This window comes from Somniosus microcephalus, chromosome 11, assembly GCF_052327205.1.
Source record: "Somniosus microcephalus isolate GS21.2 chromosome 11, FLI_Smic_1.0, whole genome shotgun sequence".
Classification (NCBI taxonomy): domain Eukaryota; kingdom Metazoa; phylum Chordata; class Chondrichthyes; order Squaliformes; family Somniosidae; genus Somniosus; species Somniosus microcephalus.
Genome location: NC_140997.1, coordinates 20,875,616 through 20,898,288, shown reverse-complemented (window position 1 = coordinate 20,898,288; position 22,673 = coordinate 20,875,616). Strand labels below are relative to the sequence as shown.

Below are 22,673 nucleotides of genomic sequence, written 5' to 3'. Positions count from 1 at the left end.
AGCAGTAGGTTATAAGCAGGGTCTTAAAGGGAGAGGGAGGTGAAGAGGCAGAGAGGTTTAGGGAAGGAATTTCAGAGCACAGGGCCCAGACGGCTGAAGGCACAGCCGCCAATGGCGGGACAAAAGGAGCGGGGTGGGTAAGGAATGTACAAGATGCCAGAGTTGGAGGAATGCAGAGCTCTCAGAGTCGCAGGGCTCTCGGAGGAGGCTACAGAATAGGGTAGGGTGAGGCCACTTCACGGGAAGTGCAGTGACTAATGTTACAGAGACAAATGCGGCAGGCATTTTGCCATCAATAAGATCCCACAATCAGCAATGCAATAAATAACCAGTTAATTTGTTTTTAAATGTTTGGTCAGAGCAATGAGAGCCCCTACTACTCTTGGATTAGTGGCCATGGAATTTTTACTACCCACCTGAACCAGTGGAACAGGCAGAAAGGGTCTTGGTTTACTGTCAGCTCCTTCAGTATGGCAGTGAAGAGTCAGTTCAGATTGTGAGTTTAAAACTCAGACCCGCAAAAGCTGCTGATGCAGCGGCAAGACTGCTACCAAGATGATGCAATCTGTGTGTGGAGCCGGAAGATGTAGGAGGGGTTCTAAATGAATTTTTTGCATCTGTTTTCACTATGGAGAAGGACGATGTAGACATAGAAATAGGGCGGGGGGACTGTGATATGCTCGAACATATTAACATCGAGAGGGAGGAGGTATTGGCGGTTTTAGCTGGCCTAAAAATGGATAAATCCCCAGGCCCGGATGAAATGTACCCCAGGCTGCTGTGTGAGGCAAAGGAGGAGATTGCGGGGGCTCTAACACATATATTCAGGACCTCTCTGGCCACAGGGGATGTGCCAGAGGACTGGAGAACCGCTAATGTAGTACCATTATTCAAGAAGGGTAGTAGGGAAAAACCGGGGAACTACAGGCCAGTGAGCCTAACATCAGTGGTAGGAAAATTACTTGAAAAAATCCTGAGGGACAAAATTTGTCTCCACTTGGAGAGGCAAGGATTAATCAGGGATAGTCAACATGGCTTTGTCAAGGGAAGATCATGTCTGACTAATTTGATTGAATTTTTTGAGGGGGTGACTAGGTGTGTGGATGAGGGTAACGCAGTGGATGTGGTATACATGGATTTCAGTAAGGCCTTCGATAAAGTCCCGCACAGGAGACTGGTCAAGAAGGTAAGAGCCCATGGAATCCAGGGTGCCTTGGCACATTGGATACAAAACTGGCTTAGTGGCAGAAGGCAGAGGGTGATGGTCGAAGGTTGTTTTTGTGACTGGAAACCTGTGGCCAGTGGGGTACCACAGGGATCGGTGCTGGGTCCCTTGCTGTTTGTGGTCTACATTAATGACTTGGATATGAATGTAAAGGGTATGATCAGTAAATTCGCGGATGATACTAAAATTGGTAGGGTGGTAAATAGCGAGGAGGGTAGCCTCAGTCTGCAGAACGATATAGATGGGTTGGTCAGATGGGCGGAACAGTGGCAAATGGAATTTAACCCGGAAAAGTGCGAGGTGATGCACTTTGGGGGGTCTAACAAGGCAAGGGAATACACAATGAAGGGAAAGACCCTAGGCAAGACGGAGGGTCAGAGGGATCTGGGTGTGCAGGTACACAGATCCCTGAAGGTGGCGGAACAGGTGGATAAGGTGGTAAAAAAGGCATATGGGATACTTGCCTTCATTAGCCGAGGCATAGAATATAAGAGCAAGGAGGTTATGATGGAGCTGTATAGAACACTGGTTAGGCCACAGCTGGAATACTGTGTGCAGTTCTGGTCGCCACACTACAGGAAAGATGTGATCGCGTTAGAGGGGGTGCAGAGGAGGTTCACCAGGATGTTACCAGGGCTGGAGCGCTTCAGCTATGAAGAGAGACTGGGCAGATTGGGTTTGTTTTCCTTGGAGCAGAGGAGGCTGAGGGGGGACATGATTGAGGTGTACAAAATTGTGAGGGGCATAGATAGGATGGATGCTGAGGAGCTTTTCCCCTTAGTAGAGGGGTCAATAACTAGGGGGCATAGATTCAGGGTAAAGGGCGGGAGGTTTAGAGGGGATTTGAGAAAGAACTTTTTCACCCAGAGGGTGGTTGGAGTCTGGAACTCACTGCCTGAAAGGGTTGTGGAGGCAGAAACCCTCACAACATTTAAGAAGCATTTGGATGAGCATTTGAAATGCCATAGCATACAAGGCTACGGGCCAAATGCTGGAATATGGGATTAGATTAGACAGGGCTTGATGGCCGGCATGGACACGATGGGCCGAAGGGCCTCTATCCGTGCTGTATTACTCTATGACTCTATGACTCTATGACTTCCTCGATAATATTTTCTTAAAAAGCAGCTAAAGTGCAATTTGCATTTGAATTGGATCCAAAAGGTGCCTTTCCTCCCTTTGAAACATTTCTGATGGTATAGCTCACCATTCTGACATTATAAATGAAATAAGAACAGAAAATGTTGGAAACACTCCGCAGGTCAGGCAGCATCTGTAGAGAAAGAAAGAGTTAACGTTTCAGGTCCATGACCTTTCATCAGTTTCCACTGCAGCAGTTTCTGATACAACTCAGTGGTTTGCCCTGGCAGTCAAGAGGTTTATTATTTAATTCGCTTATGGGATGTGGGCGTCGCTGGCAAGGCCAGCATTTATTGCCCATCCTTAACCACGTTGGTGTGGGGACTGGAGTAAAGACGGCAGGTTCCCTAAAGAAAGTTCTGATGAAAGGTCGTCGACCTGAAACGTTAACTCAGTTTCTCTCTCCACAGATGCTGCCTGGTTTGCTGAGTGTTTCCAACAGTTTTTGTTTTTATTTCAGATTTCACTTGTTATAAACAAAGTAAATAGGTTACCTAAATTGGGAGGCCTGATCAGCAAACACAAGATTAAACCATAGCTGCATGTTAACATTGCTGCACTGAAAGATTTTAAGCAGAACAATGTGCAGGCAAGGTCATCATTCGATGCATGGTTATTTTAGTCTATCAGTATCTACCTCTTCCCTTTTTCCAGAAACGCACAGCCCTTGCTCCTCATCAAACCTGCACATGAAGTATTGTGTAAAGTTATATTTGAAAGCCAAAATTAATAAGAAATAAAATTCTAAAAATAAATTTCCCTCATTTTTTCCCCCTCAATCGCTTTAGGTTAACTCCCTGCCTAAACCTCTCCATTTCTCTTTCCTCCTTTAAGATGCTCCTTAAAATCTACCTCTTCGGCCAAACTTTTCGTCACCTGTCCTAATATCTCCTATGGCTCAGTGCCAAATTTTGGGTTGTTTCGATAACGCTGCTGTGAAGCGCCTTGGGCGGTTTTATTACGTTAAAGGCGCTATAGAAATACAAGTTGTTGGTGCTGTTGTTAAAAACAGAAGCTCTCTGACAACAATGCGTTAGATTTAATTATTTTTCCGCTTCTGTAACGACCTAGATTGGGGAGGTGGGAGGCTGGATGGTGCAGTTGGATTGACACTTGCTTTGTATCTCTGGCATTGGTGTTTAAATACAGCCCAGACTGATGCGATGTCTGCTGGCTTTAAGAGTCCTGTATGAAGCGAAGCTGGGCCGTCTCAAACCAGTTTCTAGTGAGCATGGGCTCACAGTACAAAATGGCCCAATATTTGACACCTTTATTGGCAACCTCCCAGGCTGCAGGATCGCTGGCATAGAAATCAGAAAATTGTCACACAGTATGCTGTTCTGGGCGTGGCAAATAAACCTTTATATGAACAGAGTGCTTGATGCCGACATTGGGTGTGTAAAAGGGAAAGTGTTCCATTCCCCAGCACTCGCATCCCTCATCTTGTGCGGAAAAAAATAATTCAGAGAAAAATAGCCAAGGGGAAACATTCAATGTGCCCTGAACACCCATTTTCAATGTAGAATATGGAACTGCATCCCTTATATAGAGTTATTACAGGATTTGCAGTGCTCTCAGCTTAGTAATAGCAATTTCCCCGAGTAAAACATTTCTGCTACGTTTGCATGTCTGCACAAAAACCATTTACAAGATCAATATTTCTACTGTTATTGTAGGGCTTTAAAGGATGGGTTACAACAGCAATGATCTCTCACTACAAAACAAAAAACAAGAGAAATACTGAAACATTGCAAAAAAAAGTTTCTCTTGCAATAGGCTCTCAACTGTGGGCATAATTCAAATCCTAGCCTTGGCTAGCATTCAGATTTCGCTATCTTCTACAGACAGGTGGTATGGGTTGTCAGCCAAGATGAAGATCCATGTATAGGAGTATAGCAATGGGGCAGGATTGACAGAGGTTTATACCGCCCAAACAGGCTTCTTGCCAGTCTGTGAAATCCATTGCGCCAACAGAAATACCGGCATCTTAAATGGTCCTTCTTACCAATGTTCCCTCTAAACTATGCGGCCGTAATGGAAAAGGTCCCGTTCACCGGCTGTTACACTGCAAATACCGCGCAAGCGCAGAAATTTAAAGGGACCACGCATTAAAAGAAACAGGCCGCGCAGAACAAAGCGCAGATTACAGGGAACATTGCTTCTTACCACACAGAATGGTGGCGGAGGCAGAAGAGTATATTAGTTGTAAATGGAGCAAGATTAGAAGGAAAAAACAGAATCCAAATCGCAGATACAAAAAAAAAACACATGCAAAAGAAATCACTTGCCATTCAGTTCAAGGAAATGCCAATGTCAAAAATGAGCAGCACAGGGACTAGGTCACGGTACTGCATTCCACCACAGGCACAACTTCAGCACATTGTATATACAGGGCAGAGAATGCATGATCTACAGACTCAAGTAGGCCAGAGCAGTATTATACAGAACTCAAAACAGCTGGAATGTGAGCTGCTCCAGTCTTGCTGTGCAAGATGATTTATGAATGATTTAACACAGCAAGAATGGAGCAATTCACATTCCAGCTTCTTGGGTCCGAGCAGAATGAAGGCGTGTCTGGCCCTGCTCTGGTCTACTGCACATCAGTTGCAGGGGCATTCTCCTGTGCCTAGCTGAAGTGGCCACTGTTCAACCAGGAGTGAATACGGGGCAGGCGCTTCAAGCACAAAGGCCATCGCGGCCAAACCCAGTTCTCTCAACATCTCCACACTTCTGACAGAGACTGCTGGATAGCGATTAGGAATGGGATCTTTAGCTAATTTTGCGCTCCTTAACCCAAGAAACTGAAAACAATTGTAGTGCGCGCAGTGCCATTCCGGCTGGGATCGGCTAACCCAGTGCAGAGTAGGGATGAAAGGAGAAAGAGCTTGCATTAATATAGTGCAATTCATAACCTCAGATATCCTAAAGCACTTCACAGCCAATTAAGTACTTTTTTTTTTAAAAGCATAGTCACTATTGTAATGTCGGAAAGCACAGGAACAAATTTGCACAGTCGAGGTCCCACGAACAACAATGCAATAATGACTAAATATCTTTTTAAGGATGATGGTTGAGAGATAAATGTTGATCAGGACACCTGGAGAACTCCACTAGTGCCACGGGATCTCATTTTAACATCTCAACCAAAAGACAGCACCTCCGACAGTGCAGCACTCCCTCAGTACTGCACTGGAGTGTCAACCTAGGTTATATGCTCAAGTAACTGGAATGGGGCTTGAACCTTCTGACTCAGGCAAGAGCGCTGCCAAGTAATCCAAGCCTGAAACCTCAACCCAAGGCCTTTCAGGTCTGTAGGACTTCACCTGATGAACTTGCTGCACCACGAGGGGAGCCTCGTTACAACATTTGCAAAAATGTGCTAAAATCATCTGTTGCTAGTTAAAGGGTATGGCTGTAAAATAAATCAAATCAGGCTCCTAATGGCAGAATGCCAACACCATGTTTATAAATGACTCATTCAAACTCTGGCTGCATTCTTAAATTCAGATGTCATCTTGCAAAGTCACTAACTGTCCCCAGTTACATTGCAGACACAGGGGGAAGCGGAAGAAAAGCGCCCCTTTCAGATGATTTAGTTGGGTCGAAGTCATTCAGTAAAAAGGTCCACAAGCAATGCAAGCTGGGTACAGGGAATGCGAACCAGACATTAGGTTGTATTGCTAGGGCAACACAGTACAAAGCAAAGTTATATATGCAAGCTATACAAGGCTTGGATTTCTATGCACTTGGGGGGGGGGGGGGGGGGGGGTACCGTGAAGACAACCAAGATAATGCCAAATCTTACAGCTTAGTTACGAGGATAAGCTCCAGGAATTAGGGTTACTTACTTTGGAAAAATGCAGGCTTTAGAAGGGTTACAATTGAAGGTTTAAAATGATGAAGGATACCGTCTGGTTAGATAGACTGGAATGAATAGCGATGGTGGGACTAGAGCCCATACCTATAAAGCCCGTAGGCAGAGTTAGATGCAGAGAAGTATTTATTTTTGTTATGTTGCTGCCCCGCACCCCCAGAAGTAACGAGTTGACACAACCCTTTAAATGAGAACTTCACAACTTCGTGAGAGAAGGAATTTCGAATCATAGCGGCTAAGTTACTACAACAGCGACTACATTTCAGAAGGATTTCATTGGCTGTAAAGCGCTTTGGGACATCCTAAAGCTCGTAAAAGGCGCTATAGAAATGCAAGTTCCTTCCTGATGTGCATGACCTACTGGAACTTGCTCGATTGCCTGGGGGAGGGGGGGGGGGGTGGGGGCAAGAAGAATTTACTGGAATTCTTTTCCTACATCAGCCAAATGACGCAGGGAGAGGAATTTTTTTTTGTTTGCTTTTACGTAGAGTTGTTGCAACGTGGAATGTCCTCCCAGAAACAGTGGTGGAAGCAGAATCCATAAAGCTTTTAAAAGGCAAGTGGATAAATGTTTGAAAAAGAAAAATGTAAATGGGGGAGGGGCAAGGCAATGTGACTAAGTGGCTAGGCATTGAGAGAGCTGGTGCAGGAGCAGCGGGCTAACGGGCCTCCTCCCGTGCTGTAAAAGGTCTTTGATTCTATGGTTCTTTTTGTCTGTTCAGAAACACATTCAAACATATCAGACAGCCAACTGAGACTATTTGATTTTTAACTGACATGGATTGGTAAGGTGAGAGAGCTTCAAGCAGCTTCTTACACTGCTGCGAAGACACCAAGACAGTTCAGCAAATACATTTATTAAGCAGCCTTGGCACAAGAAATTCAGGGCAGCATAGGCCAGAGATAACTTGTAGTGCGCTCTTCCTCCTATAAGCAGGGTTCCAATATAGATGTAAGATAGAGAGAAGCTATAAATACATACATTGGTTCTGTCTTCACAAAGGAGGACACAAATAACCTCCCAGAGATGTCGGGGAACATGGGGTCTAATGAGAGGGAGGAATTGAATGAAATCAGTATTTGTAGGGAAATGGTGTTAGGGAGATTGACGGGATTGAAGGCCGATAAATCCCCAGGGCCTGATAATCTACATGCTAGGGTACTTAAGGAAGTGGCCCTAGAAATAGTAGATGCATTGCTGGTCATCTTCCAAAATGCTATAGACTCTGGAACGGTACCCATGGATTGGAGGGTAGCTAATGTAACCCCACTATTAAAAAAAGGCGGTAGAGAGAAAACGGGGAATTATAGACCGGTAAGCCTGACATCGGTAGTGAGGAAAATGCTAGAGTCCATTATAAAAGGTGTAATAGCAGAGCACTTGGAAAACAGTGACAGGATCGGACAAAGTCAACACGGATTTACAAAAGGTAAATCATGCTTGGCTAATCTACTGGAATTTTTTGAGGATGTAACTGGTAGAATAGATATGGGAGAACCAGTGGATGTGGTGTATTTGGACTTTCAGAAGGCTTTCGATAAAGGTCCCGCATAAGAGATTGGCGTGCAAAGTTAAAGCACATGGGATTGGGGGCAAGGTATTGACTTGGATAGAGAACTGGTTGGCAGACAGGATGCAAAGAGTTGGAATAAACGGGTCTTTTTCAGAGTGGCAGGCAGTGACTAGTGGGGTACCGCAGGGATCGGTGCTAGGACCCCAGCTATTCACAATATATGTAAGTGATCTAGACGAGGGAACTAGATGTAATATCTCCAAGTTTGCAGATGACACAAAGCTGGGTGGGCGTGTGTGCTGCGAGGAGGATGCAGAGAAACTCCAGTATGATTTGGACAGGTTGGATGATTGGGCAGAAGCATGGCAGATGCAATATAACGTGGATAAATGCAAGGGTACCCACTTTGGTGGCAAAAACAGGAAGACAGATTATTAACTGAACGGCAATAGATTGGGAAAAGGGGAAGTACAATGAGACCTGGGTGTCCTTGTGCACCAGTCGCTGAAGGTAAGCAGGTGCAGCAGGCGGTTAAGAAGGCAAATGGCATGTTGGCCTTCATAGCGAGAGGATTCGAGTACACTAGCAAGGATGTCTTGCTGCAGTTGTACAGGGCCTTGGTGAGACCACACCTTGAGTATTGTGTGCAGTTTTGGTCGCCTTATCTGAGGAAGGATGTTCTTGCCATGGAGGGAGTGCAGCGAAGATTCACCAGACTGATACCTGGGATGGCAGGAATGACGTATGAAGTGAGATTGGGTCAATTAGGCTTATATTCGCTAGAGTTTAGAAGAATGAGAGGGGATCTCATTGAAACTTATAAAATTCTAACAGGACTAGACAGATTAGATGCAGGAAGGATGTTCCCGATGGCGGGGGAGTCCAGAACCAGGGGTCACAGTCTAAGGATAAGGGGTATGCCATTTAGGACTGAGATGGGGAGGAATTTCTTCACCCAGAGAGTGGTGAACCTGTGGACTTCTCTACCACAGAAGGCAGTTGAGGCCAACTTATTAAATATATTCAAGAAGGAGTTAGATATATTTCTTAAAGCTAAAGGGATATGGGGAGAAAGCAGGGACAGGGTACTGAATTTGGATGATCAGCCATAATAATCTCATTAAATGGCAGAGCAGGCTCGAGGGGCCGAATGGCCTACTCCTGCTCCTATCTTCTATGTTTCTATGTCCTCTGGTGGGGGAATCCAGAACAAGGAGACATAATCCTAAAATTAGAGCCAGGCCATTTAGGAGTGAAATCAGGAAGCACTTTTCTCTCCCCTCATACAAACTGTAGTGGAAATCTGGAATTCCCACCCCAAATGGTTGTGGATGCTGTAATGCACAACTGAAACTTTCAAGATGGAGATCAATAGATTTTGTTCAGTAAGGGCATCAAGGTAGCTGGAGAAAAGGCAGGTAAATGGAATTGAGGTACACATCAGCCACGACCTCGTAGAATTACGGAACAGGCTTGAGGGGCCGAATGGCCGACTCCTGTTTCTATGTTCCTAATATTAGCACTCATACAAACATGAGTTTTGCCCTAGTTTAGGGAGCTGGATAAACTCAGAGCCACGAGGCAAGTGCTAGAATCTCTTATCATGAGGTTTTACATTTAGTGTATGGCATGCATGTAAAAATTAAAATAATTCTGTGCAACCTTATTTCTGATTGCTTTCTCATTTTAAATGTAAACAGAAGATAACCCACTTGCAATAAAGTTCAGCTGAGCTTTGACCTCAATAAGGACATAGATGCTTCCGCACACGCACGATGCTTCAATATCCCATCATAATTATAACAAGTACAGAAAACCTAGTAAAAAGTGTACTACTGTTCTGAGGGGAACCCATATTGCAGTTTCCGATTATGAAAATAAAAGAATATATTTGGCACGCTACACACACCACAAAACTTTCTGATGTTAAGAAAAAATGCCAGCAGTAACAACTGAAGATGAAACTAATGAGACTAAAAGCTGACAAATCCCCTGGATCTGACAGTCTACATTCTAGGGTTCTAAAAGAGGTGGCGGCAGAGATAGTGGATGCATTGGTTATGATCTTCCAAAATGCCCTAGATTCTAGAACGGTCCCAGCAGATTGAAAAGTAGTAAATGTAACACCGCTATTCAAGAAAGGAGGGAGAGAGAAAACAGGGATCTACAGGCCAGTGAGCCTGACATCAGTCGTCGGGAAAATGCTAGAATCCATTGTTAAGGAAGTGGTATCAGGGCACTTAGAAAATCATAACATGATTAGTCAGAGTCAACATGGTTTTATGAAAGGGAAATCGTGTTTGACAAATTTATTAGAGTTTTTTGAGGATGTGACGAGCAGGGTAGATAAAGGGGAACCAGTGGATGTAGTATATTTGGATTTCCAAAAGGCATTCGATAAGGTCCCACATAAAAGATTATTCCACAAGATAAGGGCTCATGGGGTTGGGGGTAATATAGCAGCATGGATAGAGGATTAGTTAACGGACAGAAAACATAGGCAGCGATTTTGCCGGCGCTCAGAGGGTGGGTTTGGAGGTGGGTCAGAGGTTAAATTCGATTTGATTGACGGTGGGTTCCGAAACCGCCGTCAACCCACCTCCAAACAGCTTTCCCAAGTGTCGGGTCCCCAACTTGTGAATGGACCCGACCTAGCGGCGGGAAGCGGATTAAAGGCAATTACCTGCCTATTAACAGGTACTTGTCAGTAGTTTTCAGCCTGTTTTTGGATTTTCCCGCTTCTGGGTTGAGTTTCCCAGACGTCCGGACACCACGCCAGGTTAGTGTGGCGTGTTGAGAGTCTGGTCTGATGTTTGTGAAAAGATGACAGCTGCAGAAGTGGTGTGAAGGATGCAATGTTGCACATGGTGAGTTTCAGAGCAAAGAAAATGTAGGTTACTGCATTTTTAAAACATTTACAGATTTCTTTAGCTTACAAGTTTTTAAATCCAACTATATGTCCAGTGCCACCTCATTGGGAGAACCCCTCTCACCAGTGACAGATCGCTTCTGTCACCTCACCTGCAGCTGCCATCTATTCCAGCATATGGAGGGAGTCATTGGAGAGCCTGGGTACAAGAGTTCACCTTTGTACAGTGATTGTCAGTGTTTTCAGCACCTCAATGCTATCAAACACTGAGAAATCAACTGTCAAAATAAAATTGTGCATGGTCCCTTTAAGGAAACCAGCAGATAACGCGTCATCAAATGACGTCATCAGACCCGCTTCCTGTTAATTAGCTGGCAAGCCCGCAGGGCGGGCTTAACGAGGTCAAGCAAGGGAAAATCACATCTGTGGAGCGGAGGCAGCTGGGGGCGGGACTGGAAGCTGGAAACCAGCTGTCCCACACCCATCCTGACGCCGCTGACAAAATCGCAGCCAGAGAGTGGGATAAATGGATCTTTTTCAGGTTGGCAGGCTGTAACTAGTGGGGTGCCACAAGGATCAGTGTTGGGGCCTCAGCTATTTACAATCTATATTAATGATCTAGATGAAGGGACCGAGTGTAATGTATCCAAGCTTACTGACGATACAAAGCTAGGTAGGACAGTAAGCTGCGAGGAGAACACAGAGTCTGCAAAGGGATATAGACTAAGTGAGTGGGCAGTAAGGTGGCAGATGGAGTATAAATGTAAGGAAATGTGATGTTATTCACTTTGGTAGGAAGAATAGAAAAACAATATTTTTTAAATGGTGAGAAGCTTTTAAATGTTGGTGTTCAAAGAGATTTGGGTGTCCTCGTGCAAGAAACACAGAAAGCTAGCATGCAGGTACAGCAAGCAATAAGGAAGGCAAATGGCATGTTGGCCTTTATTGCAAGGGGGTTGGAGTATAAGAGTAAGGAAGTCTTGCTACAATTGTACAGGGCCTTGGTGAGACCACAACTGGAGTACTGTGCACAGTTTTGGTCTCCTTATCTAAGGAAGGATATACTTGCCTTGGAGGCAGTGCAGCGAAGGTTCACTAGATTGATTCCTGGGATGAGAGGGCTGTCCTATGGTGAGAGATTGTGTAGAACGGGCCTATACTCTCTGGAGTTTAGAAGAATGAGAGGCGATATCATTGAAACATACAAGATTCTGAAGGGGGATTGACAGGGTAGATGCAGGGAGGTTGTTTCCCCTGGTTGGAGTGTCTAGAACTAGGGGGCATAGTCTCAGGATAAGGGATTGGCCATTTAAGACTGAGATGAGGAGGAATTTCTTCACTCAGAGGGCTGTGAATCTTTGGAATTCTCTGCCCCAGAGGGCTGTGGATGCGAAGTCTTTGAGTATATTCAAGGCGGAGATAGATAGATTTTTGGACTCATGGGGAATCAAGGGATATGGGGGTCGGACGGGAAAGTGGAGTTCAGGTCAATGATCAGCCGCAATCTTATTGAATGGCGGAGCAGGCTCGAGGGGCCATATGGCCTACTCCTGCTCCTATTTCTTATGTTCTTATGAAACCGTGAATGTAGAATATAGCTGGGAGCATACTCAACACTCTTGCTACTTTCCGCATTTAGATGTCTTTCGCCACACTCCAAGTGCGTTACGTCATTAAGACACTAAGGCCTAGAAATTCACTATAGCCCCGTTTGGGGCGCCAGCCTCGCCAGGGCGCTAAAAGTAGCGCCCCAGAAGCAGTCTCGGCCGCCCGCCAGAAATTCAGTTGGAGCGCCCCAAAGGGAAGCGTGGCACTACTGGAGGCGCCCCGTATCCCTCTTGGGGCGCTGCAACTGAATATCGCTGCGCAATGTGCCGCAGTGCCACACGCTGCGGCACGTCGCGCTGCGGTACTGCAGGCCTTCCTCCCCTTCTTAAAGGGGCGGGGCCTTGTGCAGCGCGATCTGGGGCCCAGCTGGGCCCCCGAGGATTGCGAGTGCCGGCAAAAGAGCCCGGCACCGAGAAGTGGTGCCGGGCTCTTGGAACGCAGCCGGCACTCCGTGGGGGGGGGGGGGGGGGCTCAGGAGGCCGAGGACAGCAGCGCGGAGAGGTGCTGGCAGGCAGCCAGCAACAAAAATGGCCGCCCCACACCTCCTTTAATTAGCGCCTCTACCGCCACAGGTAGGCCCCCCTGAACCGGTCGCACATAGCGTCCGCCGTTAATTCAGGGGGCGCATCTAAATATCGCGGCCGGGGCGTCAGCGGGGCGCTGCACGCACCGATGAAGTCATCGGTAGCGGCGCAGCGCTAACGGCTAGCGCCATCATTAGCGTCCCGTTAAATTTAGCGGGAGGCGTGGCTAGTGGCTTCCGACCCACTTAGCGCCCTCTTAAGGCGCTAACGGGTGGCGCAGCCCACTGAATTTCTAGGCCCAATTCTCTACATACATCATCACTTGTATATCACCATCACAAAGTGCGCCCATTACAACGGGACATGGAAGAATGCGTCTTATCCCTAATGGCATGCAACAGGCAAACATATACTGACAATCACATCATTTTGAATCAGTACTGACAACATTTACTGCATAATGTATTCCTCCACCAGAACACAGTAGTTCCATTTGTACTGAAACATTACACCTTCACAAATCACTATTATTATTATTAACCAAATGGGAATTGGACTGTGAAACGTACTAAAGAACCAAGCACAATGTCTTTAAGTCTGCAATCCACCATCAGTCGCAAATCATCTGTTAATATAGCGAGTCGATACCTGGAGTGACAAATTGATGCAAGCTATAACCTCACTGGAATACATTTCTCAGTACTGACGAAAGGTCATTGACCTGAAACATTACCTTTGTTTTTCTCTCTCCACAGATGCTGCCTGACCTGCTGAGTATTTCCAGCATTTTCTGTTTTTACCTCACTGGAGTAGTTCAGACACCAGAAATCAGAGGCATCCAAAATGTGGCACCCAAGCTTTTAAAGCCCAAATCACTCAATCCGATTTGTCTAATTTTCTAGTTTCTCGGTTTGAATTTTGTGGACCTGGAGGTTTGAAAGGGGCAGTTCTTAGCATTATTGTCTGTCTGGGTGGTTAAAGACTGAATCAGAACACCAAGATCTGTTAGTAACTTGGGATATATGCAAACTAATGGAAACATCAAGTTAAACAATGTACGTGACCCATCGAGGCTCCATTCACAACACACCCACATGGCCCACAAAGAATGAAACGCTCAAGCCCCCTGCCATAACCCACAACTAACATCATCTGAACCTAGAGGACAGAAAACAGAATTGCCTTTCTATAGCACCTTTCACGACCTCAGGACATCCCAAAGTGCTTTACAGCCAATGAAGTACTTTTGAAGTGTAGTCACTGTGGTAAGGTAGGAAATCAATCCTGAGTTGCCATTTAAAAAGAAATCAAGGTACCACGGAGGTGGATTCAATGATTCCAATGCTCCTTCCCAGTCTCTTCGGTTCTGTCCTTCACAAATTGCAGCCTGTCCAAAGCGGCATCATTCCCATCCTATCCTGCCCCAAGTCTCATTCCCCCCACGTTCACCATCCTTCCAATGCAACAATTTCAAAATCCCTGTGCTTTTCTACAATTCCCTCCATGCAGTGATTTAGTGGCAATTTTAGAAGTGGTGTCAGCCGTGCCTCAGTGGGTCGCACTCTCGTTTGAGTCAGAAGATTTTAGGTTCAAGTCCCACTCCAGAGACTTGAGCACAAAAATCTAGACTGACACTCCAGTGCAGTGCTGCGCTTTGGGACGTCCTGAGGTCAGGAAAGGCACTAAATAAATGCAAGCCTCTTTCTTTTACTGTATATTTAAGTATAGGATTTTTTTCCCCCCAGGAAGGGGGTCTGCATTAATGCACTGATAAAAATGTTGATCTGAGATTTTATTTGGTGTATTTTCCAGCATTTTGGAGTCAAACTTTATATATGTACTTCACAAGATATGGGGTACAGTAGCATAGTGATTATGTTACTGGACTAATAATCCAGAGGCCTGGACTAATGGCCCAGAGACATGAGTTCAAATCCCACCACGGCAACTGGGGAATTTAAATTCAGTTAATTAAAAAAAAGCTATGAACATGAAAATCAGATTGTTGTAAAAACCCATCTGGTTTACTAATGTCCTTGAAGGAAGGAAATCTGCCATCCTTACCCAGTCTGGCCGATGTGTCACTCCAGCAACGTGGTTGGCTCTTAACTGCCCTCTGAAATGGCGGCTCACCACCACCTTCTCAAGGGCAATTAGGGATGGGCAATAAATGCTGGCCTTGGCAGCTGCCTACATCCCGTGAATGAATTTAAAAAAAACTTCACAAGATAATATGCTCCACTAAACTGGTCCAAGGAACTAGAATAGTGAAAGGGAACTTGAATACAGTACAACACTGTTGCAATCTATTAACAAAATATACTTGTTTCTTGCTGCTATACCACTAATTTTTTCAGCCTAACAATAACTGTTGGCGATAAGCATACTGTCCACTGTTTTAGCACACGTGTTAGCCCATTTATTTTACATGGATAAGTACCTCAGTTTAAAATACCAGACAAAGAAATGTTATACGAATGCGTTAAGCATTTGTCTGCTAATATCTGCAACAGGAATTTTGGTCTCAAAACGAATCACTGATCCAATAGTATAACAAGCAGCTCTTCAGTACAGTAACTGCCAGAGTCTCAGGATCTGTGTCTAGAGAAGGCTGCTCATATCACCTTGCCCTTGTGTTATATGCCACCCTGTGCTATTGGAGTCAGGATCTTCGTGCCCAAAAATGAAAATTGGATATCCTCACTATCCCCTTGAGCACATGCTGCTAAAAAGTTGGGCGTGCATACACTTGCCTCAAAAGGTGTACCCTCCATCACACCCATGGGGTCATGACCTCACTGCTCCCTATTTCGGTGAATTCCGCATCAATAATGCATGATGACATCTACATTGAAGAATTCAGAACTGTGACAATTATTGGAAGTTGATCATTAATTTCCAAGAACTAACCATTACATTGCTAAAACTAGAAAAGTAAGCAAACAGAAAATTTCCATTCAAAAAAAAAATTGGGGATGTGGGCATCGCTGGCAAGGCCAGCATTTCGTGTCCATCTCTAGTTGCCCTTGAGGTGGTGGTGGCAAGCTTTCTTCTTGAACCGCTGCAGTCCGTGTGATATGTGAATGGGCAGCAATGAAGGCAACTCTGCAAGTCATTAGAAGAAAATATGCAGATATACAAATCTTACTGAAAAATGAAATGGCCAATTTTGGTAGGAACAGTTGTGTGTTTATTTTTTTTAAAAAGCCTAGCAATTTTTAAAAAAGTGACACCAAGCACTGAAACATGAACCTCTGGCACCAAAGAATAGTGGCACCCAGGTTTGATCACTGTTCTGGAGTCCCTGATCTTACTTGCTGCACTGTAGGAAGGTGACAAGACCACCTATCCACCCATGGGGAAAGGGAACTGAGACCAAAAAAAAAAGAGGATCTTCATCAAGATAATCTTGCAAGTCCCCTGAAAACCAGCCGAAAATGACATTGGCAGCATCCTAGGAGAAGGCCACCTGCTCATCCCCACAGATGCAAGAGATGCATGTGTGAGGAATCCAAAAAGAAATAAAATGGAAGCACGGGAGGATGCAAGCCCACACAAGAGCCTACTCTCCTTAAAATCACACCCCATTTGCAATCTGCAGCATGTTTACATTTATCACAGCACTAGCAGGAAGCTTTCATTATCCCAACTGTAAAAATACCAGTAAACACAAGTGTGTGACGAAAGGAAATCACTTATAAATCTGGTAAAAATTTTAATACGGCTTACTACGGAGGGCAGAAGTCAGTGTTGTGTGCATGTCAGTACAGACTCCAAATCAGTAGTCAAAAGCGACCAAGACTGACAAGGGAAAGTCTCTCAATTAAATTCTGAGAAATGCAATGAATATTTTCAGAAATATTTCACTTCTCTGGAAATAGAAACCATTCACAGGATTCTAGCATTTGTTGAGGGGAGGATACCAACAAAGTTGAGTTAAAAACCCAGCAAAAAGTTTTACACCGGTTTTACTAGTGGACTCAATACGTATTCGTGCTAAGTAACACCACTAATGCTGTTAAGAGTTGTTTGCACTATACGATGCTCCCGACAATCTGTCTCCAGAGACTTGAGGGTACAATATAGCCTCACTTTAAAATCAAAAGCATAATGCTCCTTCAAGTTGAAGTGGCACATTTAGCTGTGATACCAGTTCCATGCCACTCTAGCAGATTAAAATTATTAATTAAAAGAAATCCCTTCTTCTATCTTCAAAATTAGAATAGAAAAACCAGGTCATTAGAACTGCACTTCCTCTATGCACTAAAATGGAAACACATTTGACTAGTTGCAAGTAGATCAAAAAGTGTGTTTACCATACATCATTTCTAAACAATATGCACTTATTACAAGGATCTGGATTTCTAAGAACAAATGAATTGTTGCTAGCATTTCTACAAGTTATTTCCTATCTAATCATTTAGCATTGTAGTCTGTCTCCTGTGCTCTTCTGTCAGTCTTGGCTCACTGGTAGTACCTTTGAGTCAAACCCCACTCCAGGAGCTTGTAAACATTACCTAGTGCTGTACTGAGCGAGCATTGTACCGTCGGGGGTGCCGTCTTTCAGACGAGACTGCGTCTGCCCTTTCAGGTGGATATAAAAAAGGTCCTATGGCACCATTCGAAGAACTGGGGGAATTTTCCTGGTGTCCTGGCCAATATTTACCTTTCAACCAACACCATTAAAAAAAGATTATCTGGTTATTTATCTAGTTGCTGTTTGTGGGGCCTTGCTGTGCGCCAATTGGCGGCGCAACAGTGATTATACATCAAAAGTAGTTCATAGAGCATTGAGCACTTTGGGACGTCTCGAGATCGTGAAAGACACTATATAAATGCAGGTTCCCCCCCCCGGGCTTGAAGGAGGGGGTTGGAACTGCTTCTCTTGTTTAAACCTATTTATTCAATATGCACACACCCACAAAAGGTCAGCACTCAAAACCTATATAAAGATTTACAAGTCAGAAGGAGATTTTCTTATTGGGGGAAAAAAAGGAAGATCAGTTTGTATTTTTAAAGCAAAAAAGTGCAATTCGTAATTCCACTGGAATCTGCTTAGTTTCTCATTGATCCACATGGGAAGACCTTGAGAGGTGCTGAATATTTCATTTGACCACTCTGCCGCATTTCCTAACAACATTTTATAAATAAATAACATGGATATATGTTGCATGTAGCTCTTTAGAGTGCAAGATAAGATGACCAGAGTTAACAAAATTAAAAGATAACATTTTCAAACCAAAAATAAATATGCATGGGCCCAACAAATATATAAAAGAAAAAAAAGACTGCATTTATATAGCGCTTTTCACAACCACCAGACATCCCAAAGCGCTTTACAGCCACTGAAGTACTTCTTAAAGTGTAGTCACTGTTGTAATGTAGGAAACGTGGCAGCCAATTTGCACACAGCAAGCTTCCCACAAACAGCAATGAGATAATGACCAGATAATCTGTTTTAGTGATGTTAGTGGAGGAATAAATATTGGCCAGGACACCGGGGATAACTCCCCTGCGCTTCTTCGAAATAGTGCCACGGGATCTTTTACGTCCACCTGAGAGCAGACGGGGCCTCGGTTTAACGTCTTATCCGAGAGACGGCACCTCCGACAGTGCTGCACTCCCTCAGCACCAGCACTAGACTAACATAATAAAAAGAAATTTCTAACAGCATTATAAAAGTGCAAGATTTAATTTAGTCCCATGTGTGGATTTCTCCTCCCAGCCACAGCCCCGCTTCCCTCCCTCACTCTTTTTCCAAACTTGGGTAGCTTGGCTCTGACACGCTGTCTGGCCGCTGTGTTTACATTAGGTGGTTGCGGCCTACACGCCAGGTGGAAGTCTCCGCCCTCGAGTTGTTGAGCAGCCGGCTGACGCAGCGACTCAGCCCGGCTTTGGCTTCAACTCCCAGCCCGGGAGTAGGCCTCAAATTTTTTTCAAATAAAAAAGAAGCCGGCGTGGGTTTTATTTTTGGTTGCAGGCGGTACTCACTGTCGGGGTAGCAACAGCGGCGGCGCCCCTCTCCTCTGGAAGGCGCCGTCCACGAAGACGCCGTTCTTGCCCAGGCACCTCAGGTAGAAGTGCGGCTCCTGGAAGGCGATCTGCAGGTGCCGGCGGGAGATGAAGCTCGAGTGGCCCATGTTGACGTCCACGGGGCCCTGGCTGGAGTTGCGGCCGATGGTCACCGACTCCTGCCGCATCAGGTATTCGAAATCCCGGCCCTCGAGCTTGGCGATGGCGGCGCCGGGCGCCGGGGCCTGCGGGTCGAGGCCCAGCTCCCAGCGCACGGCGCCGGCCTGCAGCTGGCCGCTCAGCCGGCTCGGGCTGCAAGGGGCCGATTTGAGAGCCAGCAGCGCTCGGGCGCCCGTGTCGTCGCCTTCGCTGTCGGAGGGGAAGAGGGCCGCCTGCATGTCGTGGGGTGAGGCGAGGTGAGCGGGGGGTCCCGGGGCCTGCGAGTCAAGGCGACCAGGCACAGCCTCCGATCGGCGGGTGAGGAGCGCCGAGTGACTCCGGTTAGAGAGAAGTCATAACAAGCCGGGGGAGGGGAGAGAGTGAGAGAGAGAAAACCCGGACTGGAGTCCCCTCCAACACACAAAAAAGAGAAAAAAATAGAGACTTGAACTTATATAGAGCCTTCCCAAAGCGCTTTACAGCCAACAAAGTACTTTTTTGAAATGTAGTCCACAGCAAGCTCCCACAAACAGCATCTGTTTTTAGCGATGTTGATTGAGAGATAAATATTGGCCAGGACACCGGGGAGAACTCCCCTGCTCTTCTTCGAAATAGTGCCACCTGAGAGGGCAGACGGGGCCTCGGTTTAACGTCTCATCCGAAAGACGGCACCTCCAACAGTGCAGCACTCCCTCAGCACTGCGCTGGAGTGTCAACCCAGACTTTTGTGCTCCAGTCCCATGGAGTGGGACCTGAACCCACAACCTTCTGACTCAGAGGCAGGAGTGCCACAGGCAACAATAATTGTGTCTAATAATTCTATATAGATAAGGAATTGTGTCTAATAATTCTATATAGATAAAGAAATAGTAACAGCAAAGTTACACAAATTAGGGTTGTATTCCCTAGAATTTAAAAGGTTAAGGGGTGATCTGATCGAAGTTTTCAGGATATTAAGGAGAACAGATAGAGAGAAACTATTTCCGCTGGTTGGGGATTCTAGGACTAGGGGGCATCGTCTAAAAATTAGAGCCAGACCTTTCAGGAGTGAAATTAGAAAACACTTCTACACACAAAGGGTGGTAGAAGTTTGGAACTCTCTTCCGCAAATGGCAATTGATGCTTAAATCAGTTGTTAATTTTAAATGGCGATTGATAGATTTTTGTTAACCAAAGGTATTAAGGGATATGGGCATATTTGGAGTTAGATCGCCGATCAGCCATGATCTCATTGAATGGCAGAAAAGGCTCGAGGAGCTGAATGGCCTACTCCAGTTCCTATGATCCTAAGCTCACTGGACGCAGTGGATAGCACGCTCGTTGAATTTTTTTAAGAGGTAACAGAGAGACTAGAGAAGAGTAATGTAGTAGATAATTTACCTAGATTTTCAAAAGGCCTTCAATAAGGTACCATACAATAGACCAATGAACAAGGTCAAAGAATGCAGAGTCAGGGGACAAGTAGCAGAATGGATAGCTTGCTGGCTGCAAGACAGAAAGCAGAGAGATGGGGTAAAGGGTAGCTATTCAGAGTGGCAGAAGGTGGGTATTGGTGTTCCACAAGGATCAGTGCTGGGACCACTGTTGTTCGCAATTTATATTAACGATTTAAACTTTGGAATCAAAAACACAATTTGCGGATGACACCAAATTGGCGGGGGGAATAGTCAATACTGAGGAGAACTGCAACAAATTACAGGAAGACATTAATAAACTTGCAGAATTGGCATATAATTGGCAAATGAATTTCAACACAGATAAATGTGAGGTATTACATTTTGGTGGGAAGAATAGGGAGGTCACTTATTACTTGGAGGGTGCGAGTCTGGGTGGGGTAGAGGAGCAAAGGGATCTCGGAGTAAAAATACACAAAGCACTAAAAGTATCGACACAGGTTAACAAGGCCATAAGAAAAGCAAACCAAGCATTTGCTTTATTTCTAGAGGGATAGAATTGAAAAGTAGAGAGGTTATGCTAAACTTGTATCGAAATTTGGTTAGACACACTTGGAGTACTGTGTACAATTCTGGTCGCCATATTATAGAAAGGATATAGAGGCACTGGAGAGGGAGCAGAGAAGATTTACAAGAATAATACCAGAAATGCAAGGGTGAACAGGCTGGGTCTTATTTCTCTTAAAAAGAGAAAGCTGAGGGGTGACCTAATAGAGGTCTTTAAAATTATGAAAGGTTTTGATAGAGTAGATACAGAGAGAATGTTTCCAGTTGTGGGGAAGAGCAATCTTTCTTTTAAACATGAACTGAAGAATTTGAATTAGTAATTTCACGGTTGCGCTCGCCCAGTGACCTCACCCCTTACAAAGTTGGTGGAGTACAGCTAGACTGCATATGTCGACTCAACCAAGACCAGACAAGGCAAAGAAAGAAAGAAAGACTTGCATTTATATAGCGCCTTTCATGACCAGCGGACATCCCAAAGCGCCTTACATCCAATGAAGTACTTTTTGAAGTGTAGTCACTGTTGTAATGTAGAAAATGAGGCAAGCAATTTGCACACAGCAAGCTCCCACAAACAGCAATGTGATGAATAACCAGATAATCTGTTTTTTTTAGGTGTTGGTTGAGGAATAAGTGGTGGCCAGGACATCAGGGAGCACTCCCCTGCTCTTCTTCGAATAGTGGAATGGGATGTTTTACATCCACCTGAGCGAGAAGATGGTGTCTCATTTGCAGCACTCCGCACGGGCCAACAGCGAGGTCGGGAGGACCACAATGCATCCTATGACACCCAAGCAGAGAGGACCTACGGGAAGGAGGGAGGAGGACAGTAGCAGTATGTTTGTGTGTGTGTGCTAGGCTGTTGTAGCAGAGCCTGGTCTCCAGTCGTCTTGGATCCCCTTGCCATTGGACCAAGACCTTGCTCTGTCAAGCCCGTGTGGTAGCTGGTGTGCAACGGCCACCCCACATTAAAAGAATTTACGCACAGGCATCTTCCACCCTTTAAAATGAAGTTAGAGACTGTAGGTCCCGCATTGGACTAATCAGTCACCTGCGAACTCATTTTTAATGTGGAAGCAAGTCATCCTCGGTTCCGAGGGACTGCCTAAGAAGAAGAAGGGGAAGACTCCCTCAGTACTGTACTGGAGTGTCAGCTTAGATGTGTTCAAGTCTCTGGAGTGGAACTTGAAGCCACAACTTTTTGACTCGGGGGGGGGGGGGGGGGGGGGTGAGAGTGTATGGAGAAATGTTTTCATTCAGCGAGTTGTTATGATCTGGAACGCACTGCCTGAAATGGTGGTGGAAGCAAATTCAGTAGTAACTTTCAAAGGGAAATTGGATATATACTTGGAAAAGAAAACTTAGCAGGGCTAAGGGAAAAGAGCAGGGCTAATTGGATAGCTCTTACAAAGAACTTACAAGCACAATGGGCTGTATGGCCTCCTTCTGTGCTGCATGATTCTATGTGATATGTCATGGAAAAAGATAAAGTAATTTAAAAAAAAAGGAAAACTTAAAATTTGAGGACTTTAAAAAAAACAACTAGAAAAACATTAACAAAAATGATAAAACAATTATTTTTACAATTTAGATCCACCAGGTGCCGTGGAAAAGGTGCAGTACAGGTTTGCAGAGACGAGGAGGGGTGTAACCATGGTTGGGGGTGGGGGTGCGCAGGGAAGAGAAATATCATTCATTAGGAGGCTATTGAAAGCAGGTGGTGAGGTGACTGGGCAAAGGTGCTTGGGAGGGAGCCACATAGTGCCTGAAGGAGCAGCCACCAATGGTGG

General features: G+C 45.2%; 1 protein-coding gene across 1 annotated transcript in view; it reads right to left on the bottom strand.

The window, feature by feature from the left end:
- The window catches only part of foxk1 (forkhead box K1), a 126,016-nt gene extending 106,672 nt beyond the window's left edge, over window positions 1-19,344 (bottom strand). The window contains exon 1 of the mRNA XM_086000301.1: window positions 18,746-19,344. Within this exon, the coding sequence (XP_085856427.1) occupies window positions 18,746-19,164 (419 nt within the window). The 5' untranslated portion in view covers window positions 19,165-19,344. The remainder of the gene's footprint in view (window positions 1-18,745) is intronic.
- Window positions 19,345-22,673: the final 3,329 nt, after the last annotated feature.